At 38.6% G+C, this 22,565-nt stretch overlaps 1 protein-coding gene across 3 annotated transcripts in view; it reads left to right on the forward strand.

Annotated features, from left to right (window-relative positions):
• The window catches only part of TAB2 (TGF-beta activated kinase 1 (MAP3K7) binding protein 2), a 65,004-nt gene that overhangs the window by 37,613 nt on the left and 4,826 nt on the right, over positions 1-22,565 (forward strand). For 2 of the 3 annotated variants that reach the window (XM_074580378.1, XM_074580379.1), the window contains exons 2-5: positions 6,560-6,749; positions 12,188-13,700; positions 20,910-21,070; positions 21,733-21,826. In XM_074580378.1, the coding sequence (XP_074436479.1) occupies positions 6,648-6,749; positions 12,188-13,700; positions 20,910-21,070; positions 21,733-21,826 (1,870 nt within the window). In that variant the 5' untranslated portion in view covers positions 6,560-6,647. Of the gene's footprint in view, positions 1-6,559; positions 6,750-9,987; positions 10,278-12,187; positions 13,701-20,909; positions 21,071-21,732; positions 21,827-22,565 lie in introns of those variants that run through there. The other variant, XM_074580381.1, reaches the window with a different exon arrangement.

The following is a 22,565-nucleotide window of genomic DNA, read 5'->3' on the forward strand; positions in this document are numbered from 1 at the left end:
GGTCTGTTGAAATGGTTCAAAATAGCCATGGAAAAGCTGTGTAATGTATTAGAAAAATTAAATTCTGCTAGGAATATTTAACAGCCCTGTTTCCATCATATAGTTCTCAAACACTCTTTCTTTAAAAATATGTATTTGAAGCATTAGTGGTGTTAGCATAAGCTTTTATATTCTATTATATCACTTTTTAATCTCTTTTGCAGAGAGGATATCAGACTCTATGGTAGAATGTTCTTATTTCTATATTTTCTCCATTACAAAATTAATCTAAATTTTAAGAAAAAAGTGTGTGTTCAGACCACCTGATATTTGACTCCATGTAAGCATTCAGAAAAAGTCTATTACGGTTAGGTGGAGGGAAGACTTCCGTTATTTCTTGCGGCTTAATGTCTAAATGTATTTTGTATTGTAGCTTCTCAGAGAATCATACAATTTTGGGTTTATTTTTATTGGGTTTTTCTTTTTTCCTGCAAGTTTGTAAGTTTTATAGTTAAAACTGTGCAGTCCTCCCTGGAGCTAGGAACCTATTTCTTTAAGGACAGTTGGCCTTACATGCAGTGGTATCTCTTGATTTTTTTTTTTCTTTTTTTTTCTTTCCTCTATTTGCTAGGCAGTTTCTAGTAGTAGGAGTAGTGGGAGTTTCTAGTCTCACATTTGACTTGTGAGACCCCACCTGGAGTACTGCGTCCAGCTCTGGGGCCTCCAACATAAGAAGGACATGGACCTGTTGGAGCAAGTCCAGAGGAGGGCCACGAAGATGACCAGAGGGCTGGAGCACCTCTCCTGTGAAGACAGGCTGAGAGAGCTGGGGTGTTTAGCTTGGAGAAGAGAAGGCTTATAGTGGCCTTCCAGTATACCTGAAGAGGGCCTAAAGGAAAGATGGGGAGGGACTCTTTATTATCATGGAATGTAATGATAGGATGAGGCCTAATGGTTTTAAACTGAAAGAAGATAGATTTAGATTAAGTATTCGAAGAAATTCTTTACTGTGAGTGTGGTGAGGCACTGGAACAGGTTGCCCAGGGAAGTTGTGGATGCCCCATCCCTGGAAATGTTCAAGGCGAGGTTGGATGGGGCTTTGAGCAGCCTGATCTGGTGGGAGGTGTCCCTGCCCATGGCAGGGGGGTTGGAACTAGATGGTCTTTAAGGTCCCTTCCAACTCTAACCATTCTGTGACTTGCAGATATAGGTGAGGAAGGAAAGGAAGGACTATTAGGTGTGGAAATCAGTATGTAAGAGGTTGGTGAAGCAGCTTGCAAGAGGAGGATATGGCACTTACAGTCTAATTTTAAATTTATTTTTTTTTCTCCAAGCAATAAAGATACAAAAATATGCCCCTGACCTAATTCTAAGGGAGAGTGTTGATGCATAACAAGTATAAACCGGCAATAAACTTGTAATGCTTGTTGCTGACAGAGGAGTGAGTTCCTGCTTAGGAGGGGTGTTTTCTGGATAGAGATTCATAAGCTAATAATGTGATTACCAGTCTTAAGTATAGACCAGAGACGTTGTTATATTCTTGAAAGAAAGCTGAAAGAAATGCTACCAATATCTGTATCAGCCATATTTTAAAATTCAAGCTATGGTGTAAGGAAATCCTTGATGGAAAGTGACCTAAGGCTGGCCTGCAGTTGAATAGCAACTTGGAGTGATACGTCAGAACTGAGATCTGATTGAAAAGCAGGGTCCATAGAAGTTTCTTAATATTTGTTGATCTGGTGCTTGGATAAGTGTTTAGATAAGATAACAGGAAAAAAGTAGTTAAATATATAGGGGAAGATACTGCTCAAGAAAGCATGGAGCAGGGAGAGGCGAAGACAGGGTTTTTTTCAGCTATCCAGTGGATAGGTGAATAGTTTCGGAGAACTGGGCAACTACGTAGTCCTGCTGAATAGTGTAGAGGGATTTTTTTGTTTGTTTTGGGGTGGCTTGGTTTTGTTGTGTTTTTTTTTTTTCTCCACTCGTCTTTATAATTACTTACCTGTTTTTGCTGTCTTTCTGCACCTCTTTGAGCCATCAAAAAAAATGCCAGAACTCGTTTGGCTGCTATCTCAACAGGCACTTTAGCAACCTCTACTGGTCTTGCATTGCAACTTCGTACCTCTAATTTTCTGTCATTACGGCAGTCTTTTTATGCACAACATCTATAATCTGCACCATTAATGCTGCAAGGAAATGTCCTCTTGTTTCTGCATTCACAGCACCCTTTTAATAAATATTTACAGCCAGGTTTCTAAAATAAGCTTTTAGACGGATTACTTTTATAGCGTTTTTAGCCATGTGAGTAAAACACTGATCAGATGTGAGCAGATTAAAACTACAGAAAAGCATGAGCAATTGACTTATTAGATGTAGCTGAAGTATAAAGGCAGATATAAAGGTTTCGTTCATTTGATTTTGGGGAAGGTGAAGGGCGTGTTGTTTACTGTTGCAATGTTCCACATATTTCCAAAAGCTATTCTCTTGAACACACAAAGGCTGTTGCCAGAGTAGTAGCTGACCATACGTGTGACATCAGTCAGTATGAGTGCATCGTAAGTTCAACTGAAATTGTTCAATATAGCAGTTATGCTAATATTTTCACAATTACCTTTGATATTTCTTATGGCATGGACTGTATGTGAAGTTGTGGAAAGAAAAGTGAACAAAGTAGTGAACAAGAAGTGCAGATAACATCTTAGACTGTCAGCTTCTTTAGGTATAGACTTTGTTAGGTATAATTATTTCATAAAATCAGTTTTGGCAGAATTTACTCTGAAGAAGGCTTGCATTGGAAGTGTTTTGTGAAAAGTCAATGTGATATTAAGCTTATGGTTTGTATTGAATAATTGTCTCTGATCTGTTAAACGTCTGCTGTGTCAGAAGAAAGATTTTTAAAATTATTTATTTCTTAACTAGCTATTGGTCCAGCATTATAACAGCCTAGTATTTGGCATCTGTATCATATTTAACATTGAGTCTTCTTTGAGTTTTCTAATAAACAAGATAAGCAGTTTATTTTGTGTCTCGTACTCATGGTTCTGAGTAGCCTTTGAGAGATGATGCATTGTTTACTTTCGTATCAATAGTTTTCACAGAATAAAGCTTCAACAGGAGCTCCATCATGTTACAGTTGCCAGGCCTTTTAAGTTATCTGGGGATCTTGCCAGCAGTCTTTAAAAGAACACAGCTAATTAATTCTTCCAGTTACTTAGTATTTCTGGCATAAGTGAGTACTAGGATCTTTGTTGTGAAGTCTCTCTTGAACAGTATGAAGTCACACTGAAGGGCTTTTTGAAATAGCTAAAAGCAGTATGCAAAAGGGTTAGTACATGGACATTACTACGAAAATAACTTTATATTGTACTGCACTCTAGTATTTAAAAGTTTTCCTTTGTAAGAAAACTATTTTTAATGATTTTAGGAAGAGTTCTTCCTCTGAGTCACCACTGCTGGATTTTGTTTCTGCTGATAATTATTTTCTTGAATAAATTTTTCAGTTTACTTCTGTAATGTTATATTGCCCTTATTTTATGCCAGAGTCTCTGAATTAAGCCAAAATGTTGCTGTCAGCAGTTTCCCTTACCTCCTGTTGGTACCCTTTTCTTCTTCAGTCTATTCACTGGCAGTCTTGGCTGTTCACTCTTGAATTTGTGCCTCTTATTTTCCACTGGTATATATAACATTCTAACAAAATTCTGGGTGTCCTTCTACCAGATTCTGAGTTCCATGGCTGACAGCAGCGCTACGTTTCTGTTCCTTAGGCATGCATCTGTCAAAATAACTCTCAGTTCCTTTAAGCTTTCCTCTGGCAAGATAGATGCTGGGTCCTTTTTATAGTTCCTTTGCAACATCAAGAATTGGAAAAAAACTTTTCAATCTGTCTGTGCTAGAGGGGCCTCTTGAGGCCTCCTGGTCTGCCACTTCAGACTTCCTGAAATGTTAATTTGAGTTTATTCATATGTATAGCTTGAGTTGTTCAAAACAAAATATTTTGATCCTTTGTTTGTCCAATGTTGCAGTTTCTGAGGCCTCTTAGGTATGTCTAAACTTCAGTCTAAAGTATGACCACAGCTTGTTTAGGTGTATTCATGCTACTTTTAAATTACTGTCCTTGGGTACTGATAGCAGTTGCCACAGAGCACCTTATGTAGCAGTTCTATTCAGTATTTCTCTGCCCCTTTGAGATAGCACTCTTGGTATATGCAGAGTAAATTTGTGCAGAATTAGTGCAGGTGTGTATCTAATTAAACCATATTCATATTGTAACTGTTAGTGTTAAATGTATGCTCACTACTTCTAATTTACTTGTATAGGACTCTCACAAAATCCTGTCTTGCCTGCTGTTTTCACAGATCTTCCTACTGGTCATCTCTTTGCAGCTAGTTTTTTGGGTTGTTTTTGTTTGTTGGTTTGGTTTCTTTTTTCAGTCATACAGGTCGGAAGGGAACCAGGCTTTCTGGCTTCTGAAGAGTTGTGCTGCTCTGGCTCCATTAATAAAGTGCACAGCGAGAAGGGAAGCTGAGTTTGCACAGACAGATAAACAGAATGTGCATTCTGGGAAGGAATACCATAACCTGAGTTTCCAGTTCTAGCTGGCTGGTACTTGTCATACATTAAGGTTTTTTGAAGCTGTGATACTGTTTTCAATACTGGAGTATTGTGGTGTTATCTACACTAAAAACTGTGGGTAGGATTGTGATCTATGTTTTATCAAAACATCTCTGAATATTCTAACAAATTTCTGTTCTTGCTTGTATGTTTAATTAAGAAAGTATTGTGATTATATCAGAGAAGATGGGATTTATGGGACTAAAATAATGAGCAGATGTTTACTGGAATATTCTTAGGACTTTCAGTCCTCACTATTTTATTAGCTAATAAGTTGTTTTTTCCCATGTGTAGTGCGTATAGATGAAGTCTCCAGAGTAACACATATTTTGGGTTGTTTTGGATTTTTTTCTTTCTTCAGAGCTATTCTTAAATTATTGGCAGAAAGTTTGAACTGGTTAACGCGTTGCTTTTCAGATCATGTTCTGCTGTTACTGGAGGTGTTCTGTTTCAGTCCAATTACTAGCTGACTGGTAATTGTATCAGTTCAGATCAGAGAAGACATAGGAGCTGAAAAAAAAATCTTATAATAGAGTGGTTCAGGACTAGTATACAATACAGTGGTTCAGTGGTCCTGGAATAGTGTTACGCCTATTTTGTCACCTCTGCTGAAAATGATGTTCTTAGTGCTTTCCCATCAGTTCTTTGCAGGTTTCTTCCATCTTTTCATCCCAAGAGAAGTTGTAGCATTGCACTGCATTACATCTGAATCACAAATGGTGTTAACGCAGTAGAAATTTGTGATTAATGCTCCCCAATTAACTTGCCACTATTCCCCTTTTAATGCATAGAAGTACAGAGCATGTAGGCTCACTTACAAAGTGAGTGTGCCAGCAGGATTGTTGGGAAAGAGTTCGGGCTGACAGGATCCAGGGAGCAGCATATGCTGCTGGTATGTGGTATGGAGCAGCATGTGGTCTGGTGGTACCGGAGGCAGTTCTCTGCTGCAGGTTGTCATGAGTCAGCACGTGGGGCAGTAGTGCGTGTTGAGTATGAGGGAAGAAGAAAAGAAAAGCAGGTAAAGAAGTGGAGGAGAAAGTGTAAATTGATAAAGGTGTTTGAGTAAGATCTGCTGACTTAAGAGGTAAATTAATGTTGTAGTTGACTAGTTTGGGTTTTTTTATAAACCATATGGTCACACTTATTTGTAATATTAGTTTATATGAAGAAGATACCATTCCGTTGCATAACACATAGGTGCATTTTCCAAACTTAATTGCTAGACATTCTTTTTGGTAAAAGCCTATGGATATCGTAGGGCCAGGACAGATAATTTGTATTAAGTGCGTTGATTGGGTGATTGTGATATAATCTTATTCATAACTCCTCATAACTTCCTTCAAAGGAGAAACAGAATTAGTTTAAGAAATCTGAGTTGTTATAGGGTTATTTCTTTCTAGTCATAGTATCAGATTATTTCTTAAATTATGTTGGGTAAAAAACAAGTACGTAATTGCTAGTAAATCCTGAAACGTAGATACACTGAATTTCTAGCCACAATATCCTGATGGTAAACAGTAACAGTGATGATAAACGTAACAGTGTAGGTACACTCTAAAGCTGAATGAACATGATCTTCCTATTTTTGGTGTAGACTTCTTCGTGTTTACTTGTGTTGTAAATAAGTAAAAATGCTGTTCTTAAAATCATGAATTCTAATACTTTGATAAATCAAGTATTTCTTATTCTTAGTACATTTTATAATGTCAATATAAAAACTAAGGAGGAAACTGATCAGGGGATGTGTCTATAAATGGGCAATTTTCAAGGTTATGAGTGTGTGAAGGACAATTAGTTAGCCAGAGATGTCACATGGGGAAAACATTGACATAACATACAGGCTTATATTTCATAAATGGAAAGGGGGATTGTGTTGTGTGTGTTCTGGTTTTGGGGTTGGTTTTCATTGTTTTTTGTTACATGAAAAGTTCCTGCTTTCCATGTCTTAAGTCTTTCCTTCCTCTTCCAGAAAATGCTGGGACAGAAGAGATGAGTACTCCCTTTACTAAGGCCTAAAACTGCCTGTTGAAAAACAATCCTGACCAGGCAATATACGAATGGCCCAAGGAAGCCAGCAAATTGATATTCAGGTTTTACATGACCTGCGACAGAAGTTTCCTGAGGTACCTGAAGGTGTTGTATCCAGATGCATGTTACAGGTCAGTGTTCTGTTAATGACTGTACGAGTAAACAGTGTTGCTTATTTTAAGTGTTATGTATGGGTGTCATCTTTTCAAAGCAGATTTTTTTTCTTTCTGTTTTCCTTTTTGAGTGAGACAAATGTACACAGCCAATTTCTTCATGTTGCACAGCAAGCTAACTGTTCAATTGGCCTCTCTTTTTCTATGTCTAATCAGGAGTGGCCCGAGGCAAACCGGACTGTAAATCAGTGTGTGCATGGAGACTACAGTCTCGGCAATCAGTATGCTGATGCCTTTTGGTCATCTCAAGAGCCAAAACTAACTGTGGCAAAAAGAGGGATGCAAAGCCAACTTGAGCCCAGCAGGGACATTTTAAGGCAGTGCTACAAAAATGCAGTGCGCTTTTTTTTTTTTTTTTTTTTTTAAATTGCTTTGAGGGGCAGAGCAGGTCCAGAAGCAACTTTGCTACCTGGTCTCCATCAGGCTTCAAGATAATTAGTGGGTCCTTGCCTGCACACAGGTTGGCCCCACTGCTTTCCACTCACAGCTCTGTTGGCCTGCAGAGCCACTGCTGGTGGCCTTGCATACCTTCTGCAGCAGGGAGCCTACGAGTGTAATGTGGGCACAGCCGGGTTGTCAGAGTCAGCCTGAATCAGGCAGGATGAGGTGGTTGTAGCCTAGCATCCACCATGTTAGACCTGAAGTGGGTGTGATGCACTGGTGCGCTTCTGCCCAGGGCTTTGGCTGCCGGATGGGCTTCGTTTGTTTTGTTGTAGCTTTGGAGTCCATGATGCTAATCTGTTGGGTTTGTGAGTAACAAAGCATTTTTGTCTGGTACTGCAGTTAGCACTAAGGCTGTGGACTGCCATATCATCAACTTCTACCTCCAGCAATCTGTTTTTTGTACTGCCAATATCAGAATACTTATATACCCATATTTTTTATCAACTTCTGCTCTATAACATTGCATTAGTTACTTCAGCAGATAAATTAATATGCCCATCCAAAGCCTGACATAGGGACACTTGAATGCCTAGAGTTAGCAAATCCTGATAGACTACTTAACTATGTTGCTTAAACATGTTTGCTTTGCATTTCCCAGCGATCCCAAAGCATCCATACTGATTGGATTTTTTTCATTATCTAAGGTATTCAACCTTTGAGTACTCTGGATAATAAGAGTATTGTCTGACTATTCATGCTGATCATCAGTATACACAACTTGATTGGAAAAAAGATGGGTCATGAGTTCCCAGAAGCTAGCTGTCTCTGGACTGTGGCTAGGACATCTGTGGTTATGAGTCAACATTCTTTTATATCATAATCGTTTGTCTTGCTTTTTATATGTGTTTTTATTTATAAAATACATATATATGTATATGAAGTCACACACACTTGCATCCTAACACAGTGTTTGTACTGTTGGGAGTAGAAGTTGTCACTGTACCAATTTAATGTTCGTATTTTCAAAACTTTATCGTGACTCTCCTTTCATACTAGAGTGAGAAGCTGTGAAAAGTGCAGTTCTTCGAGAGAATTGGTTTTTATTTGCGAGAAGGCAAAATTTTGCTCAGGGCTCATGAGGTTTCAGGCTTTCCCCAACCCTTTCTCTCCAATTATTTAGTTGAAGAAGAAACTGAACCAGACTATAAATACAAATTGTATTTGTTCTCAGGATTGTACACCACCATTTTTATGTTATTTTTCTGTAGGACTAATATAATTCTTATACTACAAGTACAGTTTTGTTCTTCAAACATGAGAACTGCTTGTTGAGTGGGGTCAATGGACTTGACAGAGTGAATGCATCAGTAATCACCTTTTTAATGTAATTCTTGATAAATTTAAAAGCTAGTGCTTTGCTCTTGAGAGGCTTAACAGTCTTCATAACATTGAAAACAGTGAATTATTACTTTTATTAAAAGGAGCCTTACAACTGTGAATAAAAGATACTGTACATCCCATACTTTGACAGAGATATAGGAGAACGGTTTAAATTTTGATGGAGTGTTTTAGGTCAGCTTTTATATGAGGATTTTTCAAAAATGCTGTAGGGTAATTAATGTTCCATATGTGCAATATCGTTACACTAGAAAACTACCTTTTTTGTTATTAACTGAGAGCTGCTAAGACTCACCAACAAAATCCTGTCATGTTGGTGGTTCTTGGAAACTTCCATGAGTTCTGGTTTCCCTCAATTGGTTAGTTTCTAGCTGTGCTGTTCCTCTGAGATAGTGGGGGGTTTTGTGGGTTTGTTGTAGGGTTTTTTGGCTGGTTGGGGGTTTTTTTTGTTAAAAAAGAAGCCTAACATGACCTCTTTAAACCAAGAAATTTTGTACTTGGACTGGTGGTAAATATTGGAAAGCAGAATTTGAGGGTACTTTTGCATGTCTTTGCAGTACTGCTGGAACAACGTCTGAATCCTGAGTTCTGCCTTCTTATAGTTGAGCATAGTGGAAGAAGTTTCCAATAAATACAGTTAACTATGGTTTAGGTCAGAGATAAGTACTTACGGTCATTACTGGGTATAAGAAATAATGCTTTTGCCTTGTACCCGCCACACCTGATGTTCAAGCATCATGTGTCAGGGTGAAGTTTTTTTAAACTAGGAAGTGTAAGATATCCTAGGAGAGACCCTGAAAGAGTTTAAGCAGTTACACAGTTCATAGCGATATTTACAAGAGGCTTTTATAACAAGAAAAGTTCCTTCAGATCACTGTGAATTGTGCAGGAAAACTATACAGATACTTTGGTCCTCTTTGCATTTTTTTAGACAAACACTTTCAGCTTGTTTTTAAAGGAAAGCTTATAGCATTACGTGCTTATAATGAAAAAGTGAAGGATAAACAGATTATGCAAATGTCTTCAGGTGAATAGCCTACTGTTGAAATATCTGAACAATATCTAGTATACTAAAAACAGAGGATCACAAAAATCTAATAGGATGAAATATAAACCTGTGTAATCTAGGGAGTAAAAAGTTTCATTGCTTTCTTGGGCTGACAGCACTGAATGTTCCTGAAAAGTTTTGCATCCCTCTATTCTTCCCAACAAGCCTCCTGCATTCAGCTCTCCCCTTCTTCTTATTTAAAGGAGTCATTGCAGCATTCTCAGTCTATGGACATTGTCCCCTTTTGTTCTTTTTTGGTATCTGGAGCATTCTGTAACTACTTGCTCCTCAAGTCTACGTCCTCTCCTTGCTTCCTCGTTTCCCTCCAACATTCTTATTCTTTCTTTTTTTTTCTTTCTCTTTCAGGGTGCCAACATTTTAAACTCATTTGGGACATGGGCAGAGCTAAGATGAGGGGTATTGTTTTGCTGGAATATGCTCAGTTCTGCCATCAACCGGTTCTCTGATCTATAAAGAGCTAGAAGCGGTTGAAACTCTGCCTCTGCCAGCCAGAAGATGCCAGGGGTTCCATGTGCCCCCGTGTTCCCTTTGAGTTCTCCAATTTGCTCATTGACGTCACTGAAATTTTGGAATTGATTTGATGCAGTCTTAAAAAAGAAAAAAAAATTGTCCAAAGAAATGCATTCAAGCTGAATGTAAGGGCCTTGCAAGCTTGGCCTGTTCCTTTTTGGTTTGTTTTTTTGGTGGGGTTTTTTTTTTTTTTTTGGCCTTTCTGTTAATAATTTTAATTCACTTAAGTTCATGCAAAATCTGCCTTTAAGATCTTTGTAGCTTGTTTTTCTGTGGCATCCTATCTTTTTCCTTTTCTGGCTCCCTTTTCTACTTTGCCACAAATGAAAGGCTATTGTTCTTATCTTTTCTTACCCACTGTTCTGTCCGTGTGTGATTCCTTTCTTCACTACTAACTTCATTTGATTACTTTGTCCTCTGGTGCTTATTCCAAACTAGAGCTGATAGGCATACCATCAATTTGACCCATTTTCATCTCTATCAAAACTTTTCTGCAACAATCCTTATGTACAGCTGGCTAGTTAGGTAGTCTTTAGGGAATCCCGTTGTTTAAAAGATTTTGCAGGTGGGGTTTTTTGTGGTGTGGGTTTGGTTTGTTTTTTTTTTTTTTTTTAAGAATTCAGGACTGCATCTGGCCTGTATGAACACATAGTTTTGGTTTTGTGGGTGGAGTTTAGCCTTGTTGTCCCTTTCCCACGTCTGTTATGTCTGTCCTTTTTTCTTTTTTTTTTAAATCTCAGACAGTCTTGCTATGTCTGCACATCCCTCTCCATGACCTCTCATCCTGGTTGAAGGATAAGAACTGAAAACTACCATCTGCTAATTTAACAAAAATAACTTCATACAAAGCATGTAGCATGGATCAGTTTATCTTGCTTGTGTTATTCTTTAACTGATAATGTTACTACTTGGCATATGCAATTTTTTTCCTTGATCATCTGCATTCTTTCTAGTAACTAGTTCTGTGTGCTGGATGAATTTGAGACACATTTAGTTTTAGTAGCATCTGGGCCTCAACAGGTGCTCTTCTGGCTGAAAATATTAACCTTTATTTCCTTGGGGGGCCGGGGGTGTGTGCGCAGAGTTCTGTAAGAAAAGTGAGATGGACGGAGCACATTATTGAGAAATTATGCCACCGATGCATGCTCACTCTTTTCTAAAAACCCTTATGTAGGAAACTAAATTGGGAAGATCTGAGTGCAATATTACTAAATGTGGAAAAAGAGAAGAGGGATTAGCAGTTTGCTTATGAAATGTTCTTAAAAAGCAAATCATCTAGGCTGTGGCTTTTGTTCTAAGTCATCCTATTACAGGTTTTATAAAGTAAATTTGTACAAGTGTAAGTATTTAAAAGCTTTGTAAGCAGTGGTTTAAAATGAAAATACAAATGTCCGCTGGGTTTTCCATTAATGGCTTCATCTTGCAAAAGAGTAATCCTGCTGTATTTGTATAAACTGAATTTTTACATTTTTCTGAAGTATTGTACAACTCCTTGGGTCAGCATGTTTCTTCTCTGTATAAGAATCACTTTCCATTTTCAGCAGGAGGTAATGCCTAACTGGTATTGAAGTGTTTGGGAAAACATTTAAAATAAACATGTATTTTGATTTTTGTTTTTAAGTTATTAACTAGTGATGTGCCGGTGCTGTGAATCCATTCCCTCTATCATTTGCCCCCTCAAGCCAGAGACTTGGTCGTTGCTGAAGATTGTTCCGAATTTGAGAAGGAATAGCAAAAGTATTCATCCAAGGTGTATCATACTGTATGGTGTTAACTTGTCAAGGTTCAAGACCTGTCTGTCACTGCTTCAGCAGCAATGCAGACCTCTGCCCTTGATGCCAGTGACTGAGCTCTCAAAAGAATAAGCTTCACATGCAAGCCCCTTGTGCCTATGTAGCAGCTATGCTAGCCAACCACCTAAAGCTTTCTGTTTGATGCTACATTGTTAGTTTTTCAGCGATGGTAAGATGAATACATATATCTAACTGTGATGGTATTTTATCAGTAATGTCAAACTTTCATCTGTCTTTTATAGAATAACAATAACTTGGATGCCTGTTGTGCAGTTCTCTCTCAGGAGAGCACAAAGTATCTCTACGGTGAAGGAGACCTAGGTTTTTCGGATGATTCTGGGATTCCTGGACTACGAAATCACATGACATCTCTTAATTTGGATTTGCAGTCACAGAACGTGTATCACCATGGAAGAGAAGGAGGTAGAATGAATGGAAGTAGGACTCTAGCTCACAGCGTTAGTGATGGACACCTTCAAACCAGTCAGTCCAACAATGAACTGTTTCAGCAGGAACCACAGACAGCACCTGCACAGGTTCCACAAGGATTTAATGTCTTCGGGATGGCTAATACAGTTAGTACTTCTAATCCAGGGCAGCATCTTGGATTTCACCTAGGCAGCAAAGGAGTATCTAACTTGTCTCAACAAACGCCCAGATTCAACCCCATTATGGTAACTTTAGCCCCAAATATTCAGCCTGGTCGTAATACCCCTACGTCTTTGCACATACATGGTGTACCTCCTCCTGTACTTAACAGTCCACAGGGAAATTCTATCTATATTAGGCCTTACATCACAGCTCCTGGTGGTACCACTCGACAGACACAGCAGCAGCCAGGCTGGGCATCTCAGTTTAATCCCACGCACCCTCAGCAAGTCTACCAGCCTTCGCAGCCAGGTCCCTGGACTACTCTTCCTACATCCAGTACTACGCCACATACCTCATCGCAACACTCAACACAGCCAAATCAGCAAGGCCACCAGACTTCTCACGTCTATATGCCTATCAGTTCTCCTACTACTCCACAAGCACCTATGATTCATTCATCTGGTAGCTCACAATCCTCTGCTCATAGCCAATACAACATTCAGAATATATCCACAGGACCTCGCAAAAACCAAATTGAAATCAAACTTGAACCACCACAAAGAAACAGTTCTTCTAAGTTGCGTTCAACTGGCCCTCGCACCTCCACTACTCCCTCTTCCCTCAACAGCCAGACATTAAGTAGAAGTCAACCCACTGTTTACATATCAGCCAGTCCTCCAAATACTGATGAAGTCATCACACGCGGTCAGCCCAAGGTCTACATTTCAGCAAATGCCACAACAGGAGATGATCAAGTTGTGCGGAACCAGCCCACGCTTTTCATATCGACAAATCCTGGAGTATCTGCCACTTCTAGGAATATGTCTGGTCAAGTAAGCATGGGTCCTGCATTTATTCATCACCATCCACCCAAGAGTCGAGCAGTGGGCAACAGCACCACTGCAACCTCTCCTCGAGTGGTGGTTACGCAGCCTAACACAAAATATACTTTTAAAATTACAGTTTCTCCAAATAAGCCCCCTGCAGTTTCCCCAGGGGTAGTGTCCCCAACTTTTGAACCTACAAACCTTCTAAACCTTCCTGATCACTATGTTGAACCAGAGGGTATCCAGCATCTTACTGACCCTGTTTTAGCACATGTGGATAGGATCAGTGATGCACGGAAATTGAGTATGGGATCTGATGATGCTGCCTACACGCAAGGTAATATTCTTAATATAAATAGTAGAGATTTCAACCAGGTTGTCAATTCAGTATGTAGATTATGGAACAGGGAACAGTTGATAACCATTGTGATGTTATACCGTATCTTCAACTTTAGCATTCATGAGCATTTCCTAAATAAATAAAAAAGTTTTGTAAGCAAATCATAGATTTCTTTTTATGGTGAAGACATGTAACTGAATACTTGGAGATAATTCTTCTGTTTGTCTTAAGTAGATATGTTATCTGTTTAATGAAGTGGAGTCATAGCGTCTTCATTTTTATGTAGTTCTGAAAGAAACATCTAAACTTGTTCAATTTGTCCTAACGATTTAAAGTTACAAGTCTACTGGCAGATTTTTGAATCATTTGAGATACTGTTTCCACTGAATAATGTTCCTACTTTTTTCTTTTTGCGAGTGTTATTTAAGAAGCAAGAAAAGCAGATTTTGAAAGCAAATAGTGGGACATAGTGTTGGCCTCCTTGTTCCCTAATGCGTGCCTGACAATAAAATCTATGTTATAAAACGTGAGAAGAAGCACCATGCCAAAGAAAGCGATTTTAAAGGATCAGTGGTAATGGGAGGGTAAACCTTAAAATATGTGATGCAGCAACCCAGCCTGTTGGTCTTTTCCTTCTGTTGTCATATTCTTGCATGCTTTTATTACCAAATTGATGGTTTATTAGCCCTCCTGCAGACTTCTTGTGTAAAGGTGTTGAATGAGTCTTAGGATATTTAAGCAATATTCAGGATAGCTTGTCAAAATAATTTTTCTTTGACATCATTGGTCCTCCTTGGACTTAGCAAACAATTTAACATTAAAAAAAATGGCTTGTTCTACAACCACTCTAAGCATTCTTCAGATTAACTTGGCTATTTTGTTTTGTGTAAGTAAGTACAGTGATCGGGACACATGAAGACTGGTTTGCATCTGGAGTACTAGAGTAATGAAGTAAATCAAAAACTGATTATAGCTTGTGCACTACTTCTGGATGTAATTACATCTTTAGTGAGAGAATAATCCATCCTCACTGAAGTGTCTGAAGGTTAGGCCTCAAAACCAAAAAAACTAATCATCCTCGATTGTCTCTTATAATCAATGAAGAGTTAAAGAACTTCAGAAAATGATTTATCTGTAAATAAGCAAAACAAATTGCCCTTCAGAAGTGGTATTCCCTTTTCTTACCCTGAAGGGAGGTTTGGCTGGCTGTTCTAGACCTAGAAGACTTGAGATACCCAGAATTAAGCAATCGAAATCTTGTCCTTAGGCTGCAAATACTCTTCTAGATCATGAACTTGCTTTCCAAGCATTCTGAATTCTAGGTACTTGTTGGGGAAGGGTGTCCCTTTTTCCTGTTCTGCCTTTCTGATGGGACTCACTTCTACCAGGTCTAGCTCTTCATTTCTTGTACCCTTGGTAGCGATGGCTACTGTTACCTGACTTCCTGCACAATCTCTACAGGCTGTGGGTATCAGCATCCAGTTTATCAAGATGATGCAAGCTTGCGATGCTCACTTCTGCTAAGCAGCCTAGAGGTCAAGTGTTGACTGGCTCATACCTGCTGTGGAGCCCAGTTGGTCCTGAAGCCAAGACATGGATGCAGTTTTTAGATGAATTGTAGATGCATGACGAGGGCTGGTGCAGCTGTAGGGACCTTAGGGAAACACCTTTCTCCTGTGTCCTTCACTGCTTCATATAAAGTGCACTCATGCTTCTGAACTTCATTACATCCAGCAGTGTTTGGGATTTCTGGCATTGTTGGTCCGTTCCTGCTGCAACAAGTGCAATATTTTTTAAAATTTTGTTATTATTTAATCTTTGGAAAATTGAGATGTGTGTGATATATGATTTTGATATCTGGAAGTTCTAATTATGGCTTTTAAAGTTAAATCTTTTACTTAGAGGTGGGGTTTTTTTCTGTTACATTTTAAAAGGGATTTGAGTTACTTGATGCTTTCTGTTGTGAGGCCATATTCTAAGCTGCTTATAATTTAGCCAGACTGTGCCAAAAAACTTTCCATACTAGGTGCTTGTCTCATTTTAATTTTAGCCAGAAGTTTCGCTGGCCGTGATTGGAGAAAAATGTATTTTCATCAGCTTTTCCATTTCTGCCCAGAACGCTCCCTGTCTTGGCAGGGAGAACTGAAACTGCCTTGGGATAGAAGGAATGTAGAAGGTGGAGTTGCTTTGGTGTCAAAGGAGATTTCCTTTACTTTGTTGCAGTGAAATTCATTCATATGCATAGTCCAGTCCTGGAGAATAGAAGGTGTGTTACACCTATCTGCCTGCCACCTCAGAAGCTTTACTTCAGTTATGGTGTGCGTAGGGATTCCAGTCTCTTTCCATGATTAAAATTCTGTTTTTCTTCCCAAGGAGGTCACAGTGCATAGTAGAAGGCTGCCACAGATCAGTCTTGTTTGCTGCCAGAGCTGGAGGTTGTATGATGTGAAAAGGAGTAGGGTACTGCTCAGATAAAATCAGTGCAGTTACCCCACAATGCTAGGTTATGTCTCCACTGCTGACTTCTTGATGCTAAGAAACTCGCTGTCGCCAAACTTTTCAGAAGTGGTTGCTAACTGATGTTTCTCATTTTGTCGGATTCCAATATGAGATACTGTGGGACTTGCTTGTGGAAATGTTCAGAGCGCTCATCCGCTACTGAAGTCGATGATGCTGTGAGAACAGTAATGCTAGGTGCATGCCCAAAAGGACAGCCAAAAGAGGATGCATTTTTATGCTAATCTATTTAGTATCAGTTCCATGTGTGTACAGGAGTATCAATTCCCATTACTTAGAGATTTCAATTTATAATGTAATGAGTTTTATTAATAAGAAGTAATTATCTGAGAGTTCAGTCTATAATTAACTTCATACTAAAGTGTCTTATGGATGAAAACCAGTGAAATCCTGTTAGAAACTGAAAATTCTGTACTTGGAAATGTTCTTGTGATGTACACTCACTATGCAGTCTTATGTTGAATAGCGAGGCTAAACATTTATAGTTGCTCATTTTGTGTATTCTGTGCTATCCATCTGTATAATGGGCAGGCATCCTATTAAGAAGATACATAATTGTGTAATAAATCTTTAGGTTGGTGTCTTCATACTAGGGAGCTTAAGTCCCGTAGTTCAGTACTACTTGGCTTTTGACTGACTGACTTTTTCATATTTTCTTTACCTTGGGGAGGGGATGGTACACATAGAGTTAATCATTGATACCAGCTGTAGGTATGTATGTGGATGTATGTTTACGTAGCAATCCTTGTCACTGTGTCTTTAATGTAAATACGTTAATTGATAAACTAGTGTAGTAACTTGACATTTTGCACAGTTCCTGCTTTGATTTCTTGGAGCTTTTTAAAATTTTCAAAAAGAAAAAAATTGCAGGAAAATTTCTTAAAATCCTAACCGGTCCTTGGTGAGGTGGGGGGGGAGACTTGAATGAATTACAGCTGTGCCCCATGTTCCAAGGGGCCTTAAGACCATTACATCATGTGATTTAAGAAAATAGTATAACCTTATCTCTGCCTATCAGGCCCCACTCTTGAGTGGTGGTCTCTTTAAAAAATTAAATGCCAAGACTATTGGAAAGAGAGAACAAAACAAAAAAAAAAAAAATAAAAAGTCAATGTGACATGTTGAAATTGCATATTAAATGACTGAATTTTGTGCGGCTTCAGATACACGTTTTGAAAATGTGCAAAAACGTGTCCTGAGAATTTCATGAATCTACTGCCACAGAGTAATTGTATTGCCAGAATTCCCCTGTCCTCCATATTTATTAAACTAAGAAATATCAGAAATTCATAGGTCTGTAGAATAGGGTGAAATCATTGTGTTCCTAGGTTAGCTTTATTCTTAGAAACGTTTACAATAACAAAAGGCACTCTAAAGCAGTAATTGTTTAAAACTCAGATTCACAGAGACTTTGAGAAAACAATTATGTATACACATTCAGACGTAAAAGTATGTTCAGTACCTGTTTGAGTAGGTCCCTAAGGAAAGGAAAAGTGAACTTTTGTCCTCCAGAGTTTCATGTTCCCTGTAACTATAATGATTTACAGCCTTTTTGTGGAAAATGTGCACTTGGAATGTCAAAGGAAATAGTGGCATCTGCCAGAGCATTGAAGTGTACTGTTCTTGCCAGTCTGCTGAATGTGAACATGCAGAAGTTGAAAAAATTGTATGTGCGTGGTACCCTGTTTGCACATAGTTGAAAAGTTGAACATGAAATCTATTCTGGTTGTGGTACAAAAATGAAGAGTCAAGGTGACAATTTTTGTGCTTGTTTTTCTAGGATGATTATAGTAAATAGCTTCTATTTAAGGATGTCTGAAAGAACAAGTGCAAGCCTGAGACTTTCTGGCTTGTACTCCAAGTTAGTTCAGTCTATGTAGCATAAGCTTGGGTGTGCCTATGCTGCCTGCATAGGTGGAATCCCTTTCCTACAAGAAGCAGAGGATTGTCAAAAAGGCCGTTAGGTGTCTCCTTATGGACAGTGTAAACTAGATCTAGTAGCTGAATTGCATTAGATTCGGAGATGCACTGCATTTTTTTCTTAACGTTTTCATTTGATCTGATCAACACTAGAGGGAGCTGAATACTTAAATTGCTCTTTTCATTATTAAACACTGCAGTGGGATTTGGGGAGATCTTGTCTTCCCCACCGCATTTTTTCCTACAGCTGCCAAATTGGTATTTAGAAAAATTACCAAATTCTGTGTGAAAGCCACCACTTAAACCAATGTCTTGCTAGTCCCTTATACAAGTTATTTCTAATAGAAGTTTCGCATAGCAATATCAAATGACTCTTCTTCTTTAATTATGATGGTAATTCTGTAATGAGTGTGTTTGAAATCTGTTGGGATTTGAAATTAGAAAACAGTGAAGTAGTCCCAAAGCTGCTAGGAGAAAATTGGATCATGTCTGAAAGTGATGTGAAAATGAAGAACATGTAATAGTGCTGTGGGCATCCATCAGTGCCTTCCTCTCCCAGTGCAGTTCCATCATGATGGCTTAATTTTTAAACCACGGACATGGGAGAACATTGAAATGAGAAGCTGTCGGTTTTTTTCCCTTTATAAGAGTAGCTTAAAAAAGCCGAGGGTGGGGGGGTGAAGTCCTCCAGAGATGCAGTTGTGCTCATAGTCTTTACTCTTGAGGCCATGCCATGCATCCTGGAGATTCTCCTGTAGCACTCTTCGTTGTTTACCATGTCCAGCGTACTGGCTGCTCACCAGCAGCCTGCATCCATGGTTTGACAAGTATGAAGAGTTCTGAGCTTGATCAGTAGAGCACAGCATGTAACTGCAGGTCAAGTACCAATAACCTGGGCTTTGAGGAGTTGCCTCAGCAGTAATACCAAGGCAATGAAAATAGAAGAGGAAAAAGGGCTTGTACACTCCCTGCAAGAGTAAAGGCAAAGGAGTCATTTATTTCCATTCTTTATAGTTGCAGCTACATTTATAACTCCTGGAGTTCCTAAATGGGAAAAAGTTCCTTCAGCTGTTTCTAAAAGGCTTTTCAAGCCTTTGGAAAGGCTTGAAATAAGATGGGAGGCTGTCTTTTGAGACTACTTACCTGATGAGTCCAAGTCTTCAACAAAAATCTTTACCTTGGGATTGCAGTTATTATGTTTTATATTACATATGAGCACAGCAACTTCAACTTTAGTGTGGTTAGTGTAGTGACTAGTTACTAGTGTAAGTAGGCACAAAATAAAGGTGCCTATTTATGTAAACATCTCTAACTTGAAGAAAATCAAGCAGAAGCCCAAGCAGCTTTTTCGTTTCAGTATCTTTTGAACACATGTGACTCAAAAGCCTAGGCTGAATCTCAGTAAGGCCTTGCAGTTCTGTAACACTGTACAAAAATAGTTTGGCATGGTTCCTCCTTTTGAAGAACCTCTGGAAGACAAAATAGAATGTGTGAATGAATGACAGGGCAGGAACTGCAGCAGAGGGCAGTTCTGCTTGATGAAGATGTGTAAAGTTGCATTATTTTTTTTTATTTTTTTTTTTCCCCTCTGCTACTGCTCAGGAAACATAACCAACCAAATCTGAATGCCTCTAATTTTTTGGTACCTGAAGAAATTGTGGTGAATTAAACATCATGTTCCAGCTGGAGTTTTGTTTAAACGCTTTGTGAGGCAAATTCAATCTTTTTAAAAAACCTTGTTATTGCTACTCTTTTTATAATTTCCACAGTGCTATAAAGGCATCCATAGTCTGTGAAAGTGATCCCAGTTTATATGAATTAGTAATTTAATGGATGAATGAATGGCTGTGCAGAAGTTGAAAAGATTGTTGGGTTTATTTAATGAAATACACTTTCATTTTTATATAAGGTGATTATTGCTTTGACCAGTGTTACCTGCTCATCTGGTGATATTTAATAGTATACCTACCTTTAATGAAATAAACTCCTTAAATTGTATGAATTTGATTGCGTGTTCTACTACTTATGTTCTTTATAGCTTTAAAAAACTGTATTTTAAATGCTAACTTCATTGTTTCTAAATTAGGTCTCCTCGTGCCATTTTCTTTACAAATAGTAAGCAGTGTTAGAAGTTAGAAGCTGAGCTAATGGTTCTACACCATAACTTAGGGATAAAATGGCATACAACGCAGCCTCTGTGATAAATATAACTGATGTTTGTCAGTGGTATTGCTTGTAGTACTTTCTAGTTTAGTTTCTTCTGGGGTCTCCTGCTATGACAAGAACACTGGATTATGTTGCAATCCAAATAGCAATAAAAATCAAAATCTAGATGCTTATCTAGCATATATAATGCTCTGTATTGCAGCCATCTCTCCGAAATCCTCTTCGTATTACCTGTTTTACAATGGTTGAGCTGGATGTGATGCAAGGCAACGTTTGTTGTTGGTTTCTGGTAGTCATTCTTGTGGATTAGTTGGGTTCTTGAAAAATGTTTTTACAGATGACAGCTAAATTTCGCATGGTCATCATATGTTGTATGACTTTCTCATTGTATTTGCTTGTTGTCTGTGATTGATTTGTGCTGTTTTTAAAAATATGACAGTTTCTGTCCTATGGCAGAGATTTTCTTGTGAGGAGAATGGAAAAGCAATTTGTAGCAATGTTTTTTGTCTGTATTTTCCCAAAAGAATACTAACTTTCATCTTTATCTGATGTTGCCATGTGAAGGATAATAAAGAAGATAAAATGGGACTTTATGTATTGCAGCTTTACTGGTACACCAGAAGGCCAGGATGGAGCGACTTCAACGAGAACTTGAGATTCAAAAGAAAAAGTTGGATAAACTAAAATCAGAGGTCAATGAAATGGAGAATAATCTAACACGAAGGCGCCTGAAAAGATCGAATTCTGTTTCCCAAATTCCATCAGTAAGTTGAAATATCTGTAGGCTATGAACCTAAACCACAAGTGTGGTCTGCCACAATAAATTAAAGGAACTGTTGCTCATATATTGACAATATACGAGTGACAGGCAATACAGCCAGAGTTAAACTGGTAAACAGTGTAGTTTAGAGTAAAGACTAAATATGCATTGTTTAACCACAACCTTTCATTTCACTAATTGCTTTGTGAAGTGTTGCTTTTAAAGGCAGTCACAAAAGGTTTGACCTGGTAATCCTTCCAGATGTTCTTAAAGGTATGGTCATCTAACGTTTCAGACTACAACTTCATACTCATATTGCTTTCCACACAAAGTATTTTTTGGTCTTCGTGCGTATACCAGTCTCAAAGAAACTGACGCACCAGTTTTCAGTGCCAGGGTATCAGCCGTTGATCTGGTGGACCATTGGTTGTGTTCTGACCACAGTCTGGAGTTGTTCGGTCATCTCTGAAGTCTGATGAGAGAGAAGAATTCAGTGGGTCTGAAAGCTCTTTGTAAGATTATGCTTGGATTTAAAGAAAGGCCATTATAAGGGAAGATTCTTTTATCTTCACTTCTGAAATAACTAAATGCTGTCTACCTATGCGTGAATGGTAACTGATAATAAAACGGGAAAACTTAGTCTAACGGGCAGGTTTATTTTTTCAGCTGGAAGAAATGCAACAGTTAAGAAGTTGTAACAGACAGCTGCAGATAGACATAGACTGCCTAACCAAAGAGATTGATCTTTTTCAAGCAAGAGGTACAGTATGTCTTAGTACAACAGCAACTGTAAATGTTGATTTTTATTTTTTTTTTCCTTTCTTCTTTCACTGTCTGCATGTATCAAAAGCGGCTGTTATAAATGATGGGTATAAACAGTATTTGCAAAATCATCACATTAGTTTGAGTGAAACCATGGAAGTAATTGTCTTCTAAGCCTGTTGGTTTTGTTGGCTTTATGGTTTTCCTAATCCCACGGTCATTCCCATCTCATACTTGGCTCAGAAGAGAAATTTGTGATGACATTTATTTAATAAATGCTGGGGGGAGGAAATCTCGTTATTTGAGTATCAAAGAGGGAGAAGAGTTTTCTAAATGATACAGCCATATGTATGCATTCGTCTCCCTCTCTTGTCTTGCACTGGTTCTGTCTTGTATTCAGCCTCTTGAGTCAGCAAATACAAAGTACAGTTGTAAGTTCCAGTGTGCCGCTCCTCCTTCCACTTTCCTTGTCTGCAGGGACACAGCTTTTGGTCATGAGGGTGAAATTATGAGACAGCTGAGCCAATTCTAAAGCTGCCAACAAGAGGTCCTTCTCTCATACTGTCTCTTGCCACTTACTGTGCTCTGGCTCTGTACTAGCTTTTTAGACCCTTTGCAGAGCTGATTCTGCTCACTAGCCAAGCAAAAAAATGTTGCATTGCTGGAAAAGCTTGCTACAGCTGATGTGAGGGAGAGGCACGGGAAGGGAGAACTGAGTGAGAGGGAAGGGACTAAAT

Source organism: Larus michahellis, chromosome 3 (genome assembly GCF_964199755.1).
Source record: "Larus michahellis chromosome 3, bLarMic1.1, whole genome shotgun sequence".
Classification (NCBI taxonomy): domain Eukaryota; kingdom Metazoa; phylum Chordata; class Aves; order Charadriiformes; family Laridae; genus Larus; species Larus michahellis.